Source organism: Erpetoichthys calabaricus, chromosome 4 (assembly GCF_900747795.2).
Source record: "Erpetoichthys calabaricus chromosome 4, fErpCal1.3, whole genome shotgun sequence".
NCBI classification, from domain to species: domain Eukaryota; kingdom Metazoa; phylum Chordata; class Cladistia; order Polypteriformes; family Polypteridae; genus Erpetoichthys; species Erpetoichthys calabaricus.
Window position 1 is genome coordinate 249443715 of NC_041397.2, and position 17604 is coordinate 249461318.

Genomic DNA, 17604 nt, shown 5'->3' on the forward strand with positions numbered 1-17604 from the left:
TTTGTCATTCCCAACACCAGGGGTTGGCGAGCGAAGCGAGCAGGGGGCGGAGCCCCCTAGTATCATCTATTCTACATAATCCATTTCAGATTTGCAGAGTCCATCCTGGGCTGACTTGTTCATATGGGGCACCTATGAGTCACCCAATAACCTAACACAGATATTTTATTGACCTGGAAGGAAAACCAAAGTACCTGGGAAATATCTCATGCAAACATGGGGTGAACATGCATACTCCATATACGCAGATACCAAATGTGGTCTACCCAGGAATCAGACCCAGGGTTCTGGAGATATGAGAAAGCAGTGCTAACCACTTTGCCACCTCCTAGTTTTGTGAAACTACATTTTGTTATTTTTTTTTATATACTTTGTTAACCTCTGAGGATAAATTGTCTTCGCATGATCTTTGTGTAGTCAAAATTGTTCACTTTTTTAAGCTAGTAACAAATAACAAAGCATTCTATATGCACAAATTGAGACAATCTTTATAATGTACTGTATTTAATTCAAAGAGCTGTGTCTATTAAATTCAAAAACCTTTTAACTTGTGTTAAATGTGAACAGTAAAAATGTCTGCAGTGCCTATTGATGGCATTGTGTAAAGAAAGTCTTTTACAGGATTGTGTCATTAAATATACACTGTATAGTATAAGCACGTTAGCCAGTTGAATGGAAATGTCTCCAAATGTGATTTTCAGTATATGGTCTGCCACATTTCTTTTAAGCAAATGCCCTACACAGATAATTCACTTAAAAAGAATATACAAGTACTATATTTGATCCTTTTTAATTTTTGTATTGTAATGGCATATAATCCATGAATAATAATGTTTAAACATAAAATAATTGTGTGGGAATTCTCTTAGAAAGAATATATGGGAATTATATTTGAATAAGTTTAATGTATTGTATTCTCTTTGTGTGGAAACCATGTAAGATAGCTCCTTTTAACCTTTGCCTGCTCATTCCATGCCAGCATTATGTTATCAGGTATGAGAGTGAATTTTACTATGATAACCTTAAATGCCCTTCGTACTGTTTGATGTGCACAGTGTCTCTTGGCTTGCTGTATATTTTGGTGATACACCTGGTGAAAAATGTTCAGTTAACCCAAAGTAGGGCAGTTTCAGATCTGTGGACAACTTCTTAACTACAAAAACTCAGCTAGCCACAGAAACAGATTCTTCAACTTGTGAAATAAAACAGGAAGTATTTATTTCCATTATAAAATAAAGTTATGGCAAACTTACTGATCTCACATCCTAAACTGAGAAGATAGCTGGAATGTTTCAATAGGATTTTAGCCTGCTCTAGGACTATACATATTCTGGTACTAAAAGTTTCACCACAAGAACAGTATGTGGTTTACTTACTCATAAATCGATACAAAAACAAAGATCAGTTAAACTTGTGAATGAAGATCCTCTTATCAGTACTATAGCCTCATACTGCAAAAAATAAGTAGATAGCAACAAAAGTGAAGTATTATACATTTTTTAGGAATCAGAAGATTAACCAAACGCAACATAAGAGCTGAGATTAATTATTTTAAATTTACATTTAATTATTCTCTTTATGATGCCAATCTCTAATGTTTCCTCTGGCTGTTCTGATTTTCCTCTCAAATTTCACGTCTGTACATAGGAAACTTATTACAAACTCTGCATTGGAGCAGTATGAGTTACTGTAAATGTTGTACATGTCATAAATATTGAAACTGACAGACTGGCATGTCATGAAATGTTTATGCCTGCTTTGCATTGAGTGCTGCTGAGATGGGTTCCAGCTCCTCACAACTCTGAAAATGGACTAAGCAAGTTCAGTAACTGGCTGGGTGGAAGGATTTTATGATGCAATTCATGTGTCACATTAACCTGTACACAAAATGTAAGCATTATAATATTGATTTGGAAACTTCAGTTATCTACTCTGTATTTCAATCGGGTAAATTTGATTTAATCATGACAAAAGAAAATGAAGGGAACTGTATGTAAGATACTTGCTTTCTTTTTGAAGGAATATCTGATGATAATATTTGAATAGTTTCAGCCTTTGCCAATTCCAAACTCTTCAAAAAAGGTTTGTCAAGAACACCTCAATGGTTGTCACTTTAAGCCCAACGTATCTGATAAGCAAAAGACCTTCTTTGCATTTTAGTTATGTGAAAACTAAAAATAACCAAACAAGTTAAACTTGTTGTACCACCATGCTTACTTTTAATCTATCACTATAGGAACAAAAGAAACAGTGTATGGCAGAAGTCAGCATCCAGAACTCCAGCTGTCCCCTACAGCGGAGGGTGGAGGGAGGGTGAAACCATGAAGAATGTGACTCAATGTTCTCTCCATCACTAAATGTGAGCAGCAGGCATGCAGCATAGAAAAAGCATTTTACTTAAAACTTGACCCCTTAGCGCAAGTCCTAACCAATAGTGTGTGGGATTAAATAACAGGAATACATTCAATGATGACTAATCATGGGGAAAGAAAAAAGGTATAACAACGATGCTTTAAACAGCAAAGATCACTAAGAGACTATCTTATCCATGCAGAGCTGGTCACCATGTTGGGCCCTTCTAACATTTATAACATAAGGCACTGCCAAGATATACAGTGGACACAAAAACATTCTGTTTCCTTTGCAGACTTACAGACAAGTCTTTCATCTTTACTCATGACACGTGTACATTCTTCTGCCATTCTTGATAATGCAATGCATAATGCACTGACCATGAACAAAACCTTATCTTCAGATACAGCTGGCTATAAGTTGTTCACAAAGAAACGTGTTTTTTTCTGTGCATTTTATAGCCCAACTTTCTGTATTGTGAAGCTGTTTGAAGTCAAGATGAAAGGATTTTCAGATCCTTATGCATTTCCCCTATAAATCACACAAAAATGTTCAATTTATATTGTGAAAAACTTGAAGGCAGAGAAGCAGGAGAGCTTCTAAGAGTGGCTGTTGTATAAGTACCAGACACAATCATTTGATGTAATGTTTTTGGTTAAGGTGACCAGTTGAAGAATACAACTCTACAGTCAAGCCTAATAGTTGTTTGCAAATCCACCCAAAATAGAAAGGTATAGAATAATTTCTTTTTAACAGTGTCATGAAAATTTGCTTTCAGTATTTCAACACATTTACTGTGTTGTTTTAAAGCTCCCTGCCACAGGCAAAAATATCCTGTGCAAAGGATCAGAGAACTAAACCATTTACTTACATTACATCACTGACTAGGCACAATGCCAAGTCCAGGACCTATGCAGTGACATTAGATAGTATCGATAGTTTCTGCTGGATTGTAGAAATTAGGAGTGGGTGATGAAGTCAAAAATAATTATCACAATTAAAGCATCATTATGTACAGTAAGTTATACTTTAAGCACCCTAGAAATGCAACTTTCAATTAAAATTCAAGGCAAAAGAATGTATAATGAATTAAACATTACAGCAAGGCTTTAATATTATAAGGAAATAAATGGAAAAAAAACACATTAAATAAATTTTCAAAGCAAAAATGCTGTGATATTTATATATTTACATTTTTATCATTACAAGCGTTTACCTAAACATTTGCTATAATTGGCTGGCATGCTGTGTGGTTTAATACAAATATAAAGTGCCATAAAAAAAAAGTTACTTCTTTAGATCAAGTTAAATTAAAGGTTTTTGCATAACAGCTGCTAGCTTATCAACAGTGTCAGCTTCTGAGTTGCCTTATAGTGGGACCCAATGTAATTTTTTTACCAATTATTTCTGCATCCTGTGCCACATTTTCGCCACTCTTATTTTCCTGCTGGGTCATTGCAAAATAATGTAACTTAGCATGCATGTTATTTACTAAATAAGCTATAACATTTAATCTTTACTTGTGTACTTTTGCTAGCTGGTTAGCTAACAAAACATGTACAATGTATTAGTCTATAATATGTTAGACCTTAAACTATTTCAGTGACTTTACATATCGTTTACATAATGAGAAATTCTGTCTGCTAGTTCAAGCTGCACACATTTTGGTCTGAAATACAGATGTGCATGCATACAAAATATTACTAAACTTTTGTAAATGTGAGTAGGCAGTGAAGTAATAAGGTATAGGACTAAAAGAACTTGAATCTTTAAACACTTTTTTATTTGCTGCATAAATCTGTGTAATTTATGTGTTTGTGGTTTATGTGTAATCTGTGTTTTTTAAGCTACAGCTCACTGTTTTAGCTCAGGTATTAAGTATGCTGTCATGTGTAAAATTAAATTGTTACCTTCTTGTCTCAGAACAGTTGACTATAACACAATGGCAACAAAGACACATGCACATACAAAAGTATACAGGGCATGCACCACACACATGTTTTATTATGTTACAATATCTCTGAATCTACTGCCACGAGTGCCAGTGTCATGTACCGCTTGTCACAAAGAAGGAGTAGGAAAAGCAAAAGTAACTGTACTTTTATGTTTCTAAGGAAACAAGTTTTTTATATGTCCTAAACAGACTGCAATATTCTGTGCTGCTTTCACACCCCACTGCAATGATCTACAAACTTGAGCTGAGCAGGTGCTTTACCAGGATTAGATGCAACCAGTGAGGATGACTGCGCCGTGCACTTAGAGAAACGTAGCCTTTCCTCAAATGTTTGAGGAAGTAAAGGCATTGGTGTGTCTTCTTCACAAGAGACAAAATGAGTTGTGCTCACTTCAGTTCATAGGTGACAATCATTCTAAGAATTTAAAACTACTTACCCTTTCAACAGAATCCTGACCAATTTAGAAGGGAATACACTATGCCTTCTATTTCCTAAATTCTACGACCAATTCCTTGGTTTGCTGACATTAAGGGTGTGATTGCTGTCCTGGTACTACTAAGTCACTAGTGAACCAATTCTCTGTAAGATGTCTCGTTATTGCTGATGTTCAGGCATATGATGGTGGTGTCATCATCATTATCAATAATGGAGTTGCAGTTTGAAAATAGCATCAAAGGTGAACAAGAAGTATAGAAGAGGGCTCAGCACACTACCCCATGGGATGTGATGTTGCCAATCCACATATACTGAGGTCTGCTGGTTTGGGAGTCCAAAATCCAGTTTCAGAAGGTGATGCTAAGTTATAAATTGAGGAGTTTGGTGGTTAGCTTTGCTGTTGTCCTGTATAACTATGTATGTGACAAATAAATAAAGAATTATTATTATTATTATATTATGTGATGCATGAAAACATAGCACCCAGTGAGCACAAGGTCCAGTCATTCTAGATGTTGTAACCAAATCAAGCAGCTTCATGCCAAATAATGAGTGGCCAACACAGAAAATTTGCAATTTTTAAACTCTTAGAAATAATAAAAAGAAAAAAAGACATGGTAGTTATTTTCAGTGGAGGCTGTCTGACTTGCCTATCACCTAGCAATGTGAATGGAAGCTGTTTAAAACACACATGTAGGGATAAAGCTTCAGAATACACAAAGAATCAAACACTGAGCCAGTGATAGGTATTTCTATTGAAAATTGGTTGACCATGCAAATTTGAACCCACTTAAAATATGAAATGGAAAAATTTACTCCAGACACCATTTAATTCTAGAATTCCAATTTATGGGTGAATTGTACAATTATAAAATATTTGTTACTTACCTGATTTCCAAACTGTGAGCCAGCATACAGATATCTTTGTATATAGTAGAAAATTAGCCAAGCTAGTGAAATGATCATCATTGCAATAAAAGCAATGGTTACAAAAACCACTGATTGTCCACTGAGAAACTCCTGTACATGTCTCGTTCCAACAGAAATTGACATCTTTACTGGAATCCCTCGTCGTACAACCTCTAAAATTTCAATCCCTTTAGGATATCCAACCATAACCACAACTGTGCTGCCAGTCCCTGGAAACAAAAAGAAATGTTACATTAAAAAAAGTGTTAACATTACAGGAATATAACAGTACACTGAATCATAGGTTAGCTACACTAAGAAGAGAACAGCAGCAAAAAACTGATTCATTCATAAAGGTGTCTGATGGCCAAGAGGTAGTGAAGCCTTAATAGATGACAGGATATATTTCCAATTATCACTAATTAAAATATGAAAATTCAGTACACCTAATAAATTCCCTGAATGTACTCATCTGGTAGGAAGAATGCAGGTTAGCTGATCCAGCTTTAGAGATAGATTTGAAAATTTGTGTTGGTAGAGAAAGAAGTCATTCACAACTATTACAAAGAGTTCTTAATTTTAGTATTCTACGTAATTTGCAAGATCAATAATCTGAATTGGGAAGATCTTAAAATCAAACCAAATTGTTCTTCTAGATTTGAAGAAAAAAGTAGAAACAGAAATTGTGCACTCTTGGAAAACAGGTCTCCAAGCAAAATCAAAGAATGGTATTCTCACACTCTATAATAAGATCATAAAATAATTTACTAAGAAAAGAAAATAACTCAATCCTTGAAGCCAATTTGTTTACATAACAGCTGACTTATCCCACCATCCAAGTGGTGCTTAAAGTCTAATTTACTTCAATTAAATTCAATTCAATTAAACCTCTGTCTGGACATGTGTTTCCTAGTTTGTGTCTACTTTCCCATAATTTCCACATGTATCATTAAACACCTGATTCCACCACCTGGACAGAAGATTTTCAGATTTATAAGCAACTTTCCATATTTTTAAGACCATGAATCCGGTTCTAGTGTGATGGATAAAACCTTAAGCAATAGTCTTTGATGCTTTTGTTAGCCCCCACTTAGATAATGATGTACAGTTCTGGTCACTATTCTACAGAAAGATATAACATCATTAAAATATATGGAGCTACTAGAAGAATTACTGGAAAAAAGATGCACTGTTCTCTCTTTTTGCCTTAAAAAAGAAAATTCTACATTGGGACTTAATCCAGAATTAAAAAAAAAAAATAAAGTCAACATTAATTTAATCTGAAAGAAACCCATTTACTCCATCAAGTTTGTTAAGCTAGCAGTTAAGTTGTCCCAATATCTCATCTGATTGTTTTTAAATGCCATTAGACCTGTTCTTCAGCTATATGGCACTGTGGTTTATTCTACATTCCCATAATCATTTATACGAAGAAGAACTTCCAACTTTTAGCAGTAAATCATCTTCTAAGTACTTTTTTCACATGTTCTCAAGTACTGTTCATAGATCACTATTTTACTGAAATAATTCTATTGGATCAACTTTATCAATACCTTTTAAAACGCTAAAGACTTTAATTGAGTACCCATGACACTTTTCCCATTTAGAAGACTAGAGATCTACAATTTAAAGGCAGATTACAATTACAAATTTCTTTCTTAGAAAAACAGCTAATTTTGAATCTGTTTGTCATTTCATCATGACATGCGATGAATTTGCAAAATTCAGTATTGTTGTTTATCACAAATTTTAAAAGCAGTCACCAGTATCAACTGAACTGTAAATAGCAGTTTTACAAAATATGCAAGTTAGACTGCTGTAAGCAACATTTATGTTTTCCCTGGTGTTGACTACCTATGAATCTGTATATTGGCCATCTATTTTCTAAACCCTCCTTAATCTATTATAGGATTAAGATGTTTCCTCTCAAACCAGTAATTAGATGTTTACTTTCTTTTCTTCAAACAGTAACATTTTACTTGAGTCAATCATATTCTTTACTTTATGGGAGTGTTATAATCTGGTCCTGGTTCATGTATATTTCTTACATGTGTGTTTGTATACAAGAGCAGTGTTTCAGTCCTTATTAGTCATCTGCTTTACTTTCTCCATTACTACATACAAACTGAAGGAGCTGTAAGAACATTATATGCCGCCAGCTACACTTCAGTATTAGAAAATATACGAGTGTCGTACACTTTAATTATGATACCATGTTAATAAATGACATCCGCCTCCATTTATTACAAAACAGTGAATCAGCCAGCTGATGGAAATTAGTTCTGAGGTTTAATTCTTTAAAAAAAGCACACCCATTCAAGTTTACTAAGAAATCAAAAAGCAAGTGTCACCAACACCCCAGAATGCCGTGTTCAGTTCTCTTAAAGGTACACATCATTAAATTCAAACAGACATGCTTGAGTATGCACTTCACTCAGTTTCTTTACCTGAAAACATTGACAGATATTCTGACATTTACAAGGTGACTCGCACATCATGTATTAGGACAGTATATTGGCTTATTATGGTTGATCACTACTAAAGAAGTATAATTTCCTATTGTTTGAAAGAGTAGGATACATCCTTAAATACATGGATGTACTTAGTTAGGGTGATCATTTAGTGCCCATGTTAGTAGATCATATACTCTTTGGTTTCACCACTCACAGCTATATACTGTACATTTTTCAATAGTGTCAACTTGTTGTTAGTTAAATCAAGCTGACTTGACTAAATGAAGCACCTAAGAATGTTCCAATTCTTTGCTGGCAGACAGGGCCCTTCTGAAACCCAGCATCCGAAGAGTTATTGGATGTCAAGTGTATACTCACTGGATAGATTAATATGTCAGTGTTCATTTGTCCTTGTTACTGTACAAACAAAAAAATCTTTTCTTTTTAAAGAGAATTGAACTAGAGTTATATGAATAGAAATTTGGACCATCCAGTCAGCATGTAAGTGACACAAAAACTGTTTAGAAATTCTGGAAAATAAGGACACCACACTAATAAATGAAAATGGAAATCCCTGAGCAGCATGGAAGCATGAGGAGTAGGTGTATGGCTAATTGCAGTAGTTAGTGTTTAGAGAAAAAAAAAAAGAATATCCTGTCAAGAAAAACTAGAGCCAGACAGTCACCTAACCTTCTCTGCTAAGTTATTGTCCACTCTTTTTTATAGTTTTTAGAGTCCCTGATCTTAATGAACCCTTTTAAACTCCATTTTTAAATTTTAAACCCTTAGAACACTAGCTAGTTTAGGTTTTTTTAGAGTAACCCTCTTAAATCCATTCTTACAGCATTTACATACCTTATCTTGATTTTATTGCTTTTGATATCTCAAGAGTTTTAAATAAAATTAAATTTAACTGTCAGAATTATGCAAATTTATGCAAATTCGAGTATTTATTTATTTATGCAAATTTTGTACAGTAATTTTATAATAATTCATAGAAATTGATTTTAGGAGATTCTTTAAGCAAATGTTGGAGATGTTTTGAGGTACAATTTAAAGGTTGATTTATTCTTAGTAATAAGGGGTGAGGCGCGGAGATAAAATAATATTTTATAATCATATTGACGTGTACCAATGCAAATAACGGAAATCTCTGTTAACCCTAACCTAACCTTCTTTGCTCAGTTTTTAGTGTTGCTGTGTCTTTTTGTGCTGTATGATTATGTATGCAAGGCTTTCTGATATCTGCATCTGCAGGTTATCTTTTACAGTAACACTCATTACAAGAGAGAGACAGATTTTACTATTAAACACAATAGAAAGAAGTAGATTATAAAATAACTAAATAATAGAGACTTTCCTAATAGACCATATTTTGAAACTAAATGGGAAGATGTGAACAATGCAAATCTAAGAATAATGCAGAAAGCACTTGCTTTCATTTACAAATAATTCTAAATTTCTCTAACAGCAACCTGTCCATCGGGGACTGATAGAGAAGCCTGCTTTGTTAAATCGATATGTGTATGAAAGTGCAGTCTATGCAGCTGTCGTGGCACTCCACGGTGACTTGGCAAAAAGGCTGAGTGTTGAGAAATAGCGCAGGAAAACTAAAACAGATGATTGTGACTGTTCCTTGTATGGTCAAATCAAAATTCAGAATGGTAAACTGGGCAAGAAGAAAAAAGTAAAACCTCAGCTGAAGCATAAAAATATTTGTAGAACAATTGTGAGATATGACACCTTTCTCCTTCACTGTAACCCAACATCTTATTTAATAAACAAGTTTGTTTTAATGATTCTGAAAAAATAACTTCACATATAAACTTCTGATGGAAAAAAAATCTTGTTTTCTTCTTTTTCTTATATGGTAAAAACAAAATGTCTAAGGGGCATTCAGATGTCAGCATCCAAAAATGATCCACACACAGCCTGCAGGCCCAGGGTCTCTGCAGCTGTAGAATGAGCAACATAACAAGCCCAGTCCTGCAAATTTTGCAAGAATTTCCAAAGCAAATTCCACTACAGCACTGGCTAAATGGAATTGCTGTTTGAAAAGTGTTTGCTCCAAATAAACCCAGATTAAAAGAGCAACCATTCTGTCTTTATAATACATAAAATGCATTATATTTTCACAAAACACAAAAGTCTCTGTTGATCAGGGAACTATCAAACTAAAACAGTGATGTGAAAAACTGCACAAGACAAACTCCCTTATTCTTTATTAAACAGAAATGCATGTCCTCTTACAAATGCAAAATAATTTACTCTAAACCACACAGGCACTCTTATGAAGTTATTTGATTCTTACCCATTAATGTGAGGTATCTTCCAATGATTTGTGTGAAAGATCTAAATATATTCAAAGTGAAACTAAAAAGCAGAGAATACAAATATCAAAAACTGGAACCCTTTATGATGCACTCACTGAACAAAAACAGACACTGTCACAGTGAGTCCATTTTAGTTTTTCATTTGACAAAATGCATAGCCTTAGTTTGATTCCCCCCTCCAGCAGTACAGAAACATTGCAGTCTTTCTTTCAGAGAAAAAAATGCTTCATTTGTAAATGGGTGACCCTTTACTCTACTAGGCAATGTACCACTCTCCATTTACTCCAGACAAGCTGCTCTGCGAGTCATCTTCTACTTTAACAAAAAGTAAAATCAAGTGGCTGTCAAATTGACAATACAGGCTAGCCGACCCCATTACATCCAGCAAACACTTTTAATATCTTCTGCTTTAGAAAGATATTACACCCACACAGTTAATTACATAATCTATTCAATATATTTGTGTTTAGCTTGCTGTCTTGTCACATTCTCTATACATTTTTCCCAGTGAGAGTTGTGACAGTAACTGCCTGTGCAGAGAAGTCAAATTCCTTCAAAGAAACTCCCAAGTGCTCACAGGGCCAGCTGGTTCATAAAATCCCCCCAGTATGGCTAGTTTATGTCCCAGGGGGCTTTGCCTGGTCCATTTTTATGCTAGGTGCCCAAGACGCATTCTCACAAGATTCAACAGGTTTTGCACCTTTCCAAACCACATTAGGTCTCCCATACTGAGTTCCTTGCTCCTTATGTGCTCTAAATCAAACCCACTTACGGTAATTCAGTCAATCACATGTATCCTATAAATACAGCATAATACAAAAATCCAATGACATAATTCAAATGACATAAATATAAAAGGAGACTGCAGCCACACATTGTCCCAACCAACACTGAGTATGGGAGATCAATTAAAAAATCTCAAGGAGTTGTTATATAAAATAGAAAATTATAAAAGGGTTATCTTTTTTAGCTTTAAAAAGAAGATGTTACAATGGGACCTAACACAGGTCTTCAAAACTTTCATTCATTTCTCAATTTTCTAACCTGTTTATTCAGTTTAGGATCAAAGGGAGCTGGTGCCGATCTTGACACTAGTTAATACAAAGCAGGAACCAGTTTGGATATGGTACAATTCCATGATCACAGGACATACCCAGGCACATGTGCACACATACTTACTCATATTGGTCCTTTTCAGTGTTGTCAATTAACCTCACATACACTTCTTTGGGTATGAGAAGATAACCAGAGTACCCACAGAATAACACAAAACTTTCATAAATTCCATTAAAATTATTCATAAAAATATTAATTGTGAGGAGACCATTTATTCAATCAAGCTTGCTTGGTTAGCTTATAGAGATGTCCCAAGCTAGATTATTAAGGTCAATTTTGATCAACAGTTTCTTTGAAGAAATTAAAATTCATTAAGAACATTTTACTTGATCAAAAAGGTAGTGTGCAAATAGCTGAACAATACACTGTACATGTTTAAACCCAGAGTAAATATGAAATCTGGATCTCATCCTATGTGAAAACCATTGGCATAACAAACAGAATTTACTTTCTTAACTAAGACTCTTGATTTCTTATTAATTTCAAACGGCTTTTCTGGGAATGTTTTTTTTTATCAACAAATCTATAAATGAATCACTAATGCATATAGGAAATGTTACAAGAATATTTTTAAGTCATTGCCTCACAAGAAGGCTCTTAATTTTACAAAGCAAAAAGTAAAACGCATACAATGAAAGACAATAGAATAACATCACTTGTATTTGAGACCACTTGACCGACCTGTGTGATACAATTATTAATTATAACAGTACTTGCATGATAATAAAGAGCAATAGCCAGATATCTGGGTAACATAAGGTAAAAATATTTCTTAATAATTTACAATTGGTAGTTGACTCCTAAAGAGAAAAATATATTATCAGCTTGAACTTGTACCTACAGAAAGAAATGCCTCATAAATGCAGAGATCTAGGGTTAGGGTTTTCCTCAGTTATTCTAAATGAGAATCCATGTTAAACTGTGTTGATAATGTGGGTTAAGCTGTACTGACCAGTACTGTGTCGTGTATGGTCACTGAGCTTTAAAGAATTTTAAGGATTATTCCTAAAAAGGGCAAAAAGCCAACACAGCTCATTCAACTAATAATGAATATGGTCGTGCGAGGACTCTGTCAGGAACACTCTCTGTCTTCCTCCTATTATAAACTTGGACGACAGGCAGAGCTCTATGTACATGCTGTTGCCTTGCAGCTATAGGAGACCCGGTTCAAATTTCAGTCTGTTTACTTGTAATATGACATTTGCACATTCTGACGGTGTGAGTTTTTCTCTTCTGCTATTCTAGTTTTCTTCCCAAATCACAAAGACGTGCAGGTGAGGTAAACTGTCAAGTCTAGAGTTGAGTGAGAGAGTGTAGGTGTGAAATGGATCATACCCTGCAATGGACTGACATCCAGGGTTGTTAATTTGTGGATAATGTTGCAAGGATAGGAACCAATTCCCCATGACTTAGAACAAGGTTTGGTGTATTTCATAATTGATGAATGGATGGATGAATATTGCAGAAAAACTGCGATACACTAGTTACTCTAAGGTTTTAAGATTAAAAAAAAAACTATTATATAAAGCAAATAAAGCTTATCACACTGACTAAAACAGTTTTGTCTCCAGTGTGGTTTGCAATTCATGATCACCCAGAAACCACCTCAAGAATGCATCAAATTCCAAAAATCATTCACACTGCTGTGGACCCTCATTTAGTGTGTATTTTAACTTGTGCACGTGCACCATTTTTAAGCTGATTTACTAAAACAATAAATGTTCCATTAATGTTTACCTGCAGCACCTTTTCTGCTTTACTGGGATGCTTTCATGTTTAGTGCATGAAATCTGAATGTCAAACACAAGAAATACAGTGTGACCATATTAACAGCAATATTAATTTATAGTAATGGTCGATGGACTGTTGTTGACTTTATCAGTGTAATTTTGTTTCATTTCATGCAGTATGTCTAAAAGTAGATGGCATACTAGACAAAATCCAAAACAACAGTTTGACCTCAGGCATGTGGTGTAATGGGATGCTATTACTCTTTAATTTGTAATGCCCATGGCTGACTGTAGTTAAAGGGAAAAAAATAATTTAAAACCTAATAAATAAAAATGCTTTGCTAACACTTAAAAAGACTTAAAATGCTAATGGTAGAAGAAGACCTCGAAAATCTATTACTTAAATTATTTGTTGAATATTTACTTTGTTTTTAGCTAATTAAAAACAATATTCATGAAAAAATGTAAAGATTTTATTGCTTGTTTTTCTAGGCATAAATAATGAAAACATGATGTCAAACTTAGCTCATAAATGACATCCTTGAACTCTTCTCCAAGGTGTTTCTCAGCCACATGAGGCCTGCAAGGGCAAGTAGATCTGAACGCATAGGAATTTTGGTCTCAGAATCCTAATTACAGTTCAGTGTTTGTTTAATTGTATGATATATGAGACAGCTGATTCCTCTGATTCTACCATTACAATTCTTTTGGAGAAAACAGGAAGTGTCTTTCAGCAAAGAAGTAATTACCAAATTTTGCCTCGTTGTACAGTTTCTTTCAGTGTTTCTTTTTTATGGCACCCAAATATTGTGCACTTCACAAAAATACTACCATGTTTTAACTTTTAAAAATGTTTAGAAATGTTTTCATAGGTTTACACACCAACAGCCTCAAGGAAGATTCCCCAAAAATGGCCATCATGGAGAAAAAATATCAAGGACAAACAATATGGAGGGATATCTAGGACATATTAAAAGAGCAGTTAAGAGTGGCAAATGTTTTCAGTTTTGGTCTACTAAATGGCTAATATTTTAACTACCTTTTTGGTGGTGGAAAAGAATTTAATGTTTAATTCTAGTTTAAAATTTTCAATGTTATAGTACTGTATTAGTCACTGCTGTTTTCTCATTGCTTGAAGTGTCTTGGATTAAAATACTATAATTGTGCATTGTCTGTGTGGAGTATACATGTTTTCACGCTTTTTCACACTTTTTCTAAAGTCCAGGGGACTTTCACAAATTCCACAGGCATGTATGTTAGGCTAATTGGTGACCCTAAATTGAATGTCCGTGAGTTTGCCCTTCAATGGTCTGTTCCTATGTTGCACCTAATGCTGCTGGGAAAGACTTGACCTGTTACTCTGAAATTAATTAAATGGGTTTGACAATGGTTTGTTAATTACAATTTTTGATTGATTTTTCTGAAAAGTACACATTAATAAAATATATCATACTATGCCTTTGGTTTCCCCTTAGAATATTTGAATATCAAAAGAAGGTTAGCATTTACTTGATTAAATATTTACAAGCTCACACATCTTGGAACATAAGAATGCGTGCATAACTAAGGTATTAGCCTCTTCATTAAATCCTTTTTGGTTTGTGTTACTTTTTCTTAATACCTACAAATGTAGCCAAATGTGCTATAGCTTATATAGTCTATGTCCTATAGATCAAAAACTCTGAAGGCTCATTTATTGGGCTGACTTACACAGTCAGGGTATAAAAAAAAAGGGTATACTGTATCACATTGTAGTGCTGGGAGGTATACCGTTTCATACCGAAAACCGTTTATTATTTTTGTTATGATATGGATTTTTCTTCTACCGCAATACCAGTTTAATAGCTTACACAATGTTCAGAACATGGCGCAGCGGGAAACTGTTTAAGGGGGGGCCTTTTCACTGCTACACCTCTAAACACACATGCAACAGAGTACATGTGTTAGTGGAGGTATTGTGAGGTGAAAATGGACAGAGAACATTCTGAAACTGAAGCTGTAGCAGACGATAAAGATGAACATGATGACACAGAAGAAAGGAACCGTGTCTGTTGTCTGGAGATACTTTGGCTTTTAAAGGTTGGACGTGGACCAAACAACTATTTACTGCAAATGCTGTTGAGCTAAAGTTGTCACCAGAGGCGGCATCACGAGCAATTTGCTGTACCACCTTAGCCACAAACATGCTTTGGAGTACCATGAATGTATGGAGCTAAGATTGGCACCCTCCACGTCCTCAGGTAAAACTGAAACTGCTAGAGGACACTTGAGTCAGACGTCACTTGTAGACGCGTTTGCTAGAGGTACTAGATATGACAACAAAAGCAAGCAATGGATTGAGATAACCAACGCCATTACAATCCATATAGCTAACATGTCAGTGGATAGAGATAATTAACATTAACATAAAGTGTAGTTGGTTTACAAAAAATATTTTCTCTTTATTCCTTTTCTAAGACAAGTTCAGTGCAATACAACTTTTGACAAGCACCTCTGGATATTTTACTAAGTCTAAATGAGTCTAAATGCCTCTTTGGATGGTTGAAAATATGTTGTCAAAATTATAGTTTAAGTTGTTTGCAAAATTTGTTCAATAAAAAGGTTCTATATTTTCACCGCAACTGTCATGCAATGTGATTCCTTCTCTTCATTAGTGCCACTCCCTTGAAAACTATTACTTTATGGGGCCATGCAAACCTGTATTAATACTTGTGTGAACATTAAAATGTTTTTTTGTACAATGTACAATTCTCATGACAGTGGAATAGGTTATTCTTAGCCAGTCTACTGCAGTAATTGAAGTGGAAAATGTGGTTAACATCCACTCATGCATGGGGAAAAAAATACCGTTGAATACCGTGAAACTGGTATAATTTTGAAAAATACCGTGATATAGAATTTTGGTCATACCGACCAGCACTATCACATTGCAAGGTAACAAAAGGTTGATCTAAAGAGAATGTATAGATAGATAGATGGATAGATAGATACTTTATTAATCCCCAAGGGGAAATTCACATACTCCAGCACCAGCATACTGATAAAAAACAATATTAAATTAAAGAGTAATAAAAATGTAGGTAAATCAGACAATAACTTTGTATAATGTTAACATTTACTCCCCCTGGTGGAATTGAAGAGTCGCATAGTGTGGAGGAGGAACGATCTCCTCAGTCTGTCAGTGGAGCAGGACAGTGACAGCAGTCTGTCGCTGAAGCTGCTCCTCTGTCTGGAGATGATACTGTTTAGTGGATGCAGTGGATTCTCCATGATTGGCAGCAGCCTGCTCAGCGCCCGTTGCTTTGCCACAGATGTCAAACTGTCCAGCTCCGTGCCTACAATAGAGCCTGATATCCTCACCAGTATGTCCAGGCGTGAGGCGTTCCTCTTCTTTATGCTGCCTCCCCAGCACACTACCGCGTAGAAGAGGGCGCTCGCCACAACCGCATGATAGAACATCTGCATCATCTTATTGCAGATGTTGAAGGACGCCAGCCTTCTAAGGAAGTATAGTCAGCTCTGTCCTTTCTTACACAGAGCATCAGTATTGGCAGTCCAGGCCAATTTATCATCCAGCTGCACTCCCAGGTATTTATAGGTCTGCACCCTCTGCACACAGTCACCTCTGATGATCACGGGGTCCATGTGGGGCCTGGGCCTCCTACAATCCACCACCAGCTCCTTTGTTTTGCTGGAGTTCAGTTGTAGGTGGTTTGAGTCACACCATTTAACAAAGTCCTTGATTAGGTCCCTATACTCCTCCTCCTGCCCACTCCTGATGCAGCCCATGATAGCAGTGTCGTCAGCGAACTTTTGTATGTGGCAGGACTCCAAGTTGTATTGGAAGTCCGATGTATATAGGCTGAACAGGACCGGAGAAAGTACGGTTCCCTGCGGCGCTCCTGTGCTGCTGACCACAATGTCAGACCTGTAGTTCCCGAGACGCACATACTGAGGTCTGTCTGTAAGACCGTCTACGATCCATGCCACCAGGTATGAATCTACCCCCATCTCTGTCAGCTTGTCCCTGAGGAGCAGAGGTTGGATGGTGTTGAAGGCGCTAGAGAAGTCCAGAAACATAATTCTTACTGCACCACTGCATCTGTCCAAGTGGAAAATTTTAAAATCCAAAAACAGCTATAGTCTACTGAATCATACTTAAAAACATTGCATATTAACTGAACTGACCATACTCTGATATGGCATTACAATGAAAAGGACAAACAAGCTATATTGTTCATCTATCTATCCACTCACATACCATTGTCATTTTCTAACCTGCTTAGTCCAGACCAGGGTCGTGGAGAGGCGCTTTAGCTTA

General features: G+C 35.5%; 2 protein-coding genes across 2 annotated transcripts in view; one reads left to right on the top strand and one right to left on the bottom strand.

Annotated features, from left to right (window-relative positions):
• Positions 1-17604, top strand: part of rpl31 (ribosomal protein L31) — an 810223-nt gene that overhangs the window by 328915 nt on the left and 463704 nt on the right. The window lies entirely within an intron of this gene.
• LOC114650759 (E3 ubiquitin-protein ligase RNF149-like) overlaps positions 1-17604 on the bottom strand; it is an 83747-nt gene that overhangs the window by 34196 nt on the left and 31947 nt on the right. Inside the window, 1 exon segment of the mRNA XM_028800584.2 lies at positions 5631-5881. Within this exon segment, the coding sequence (XP_028656417.1) occupies positions 5631-5881 (251 nt within the window).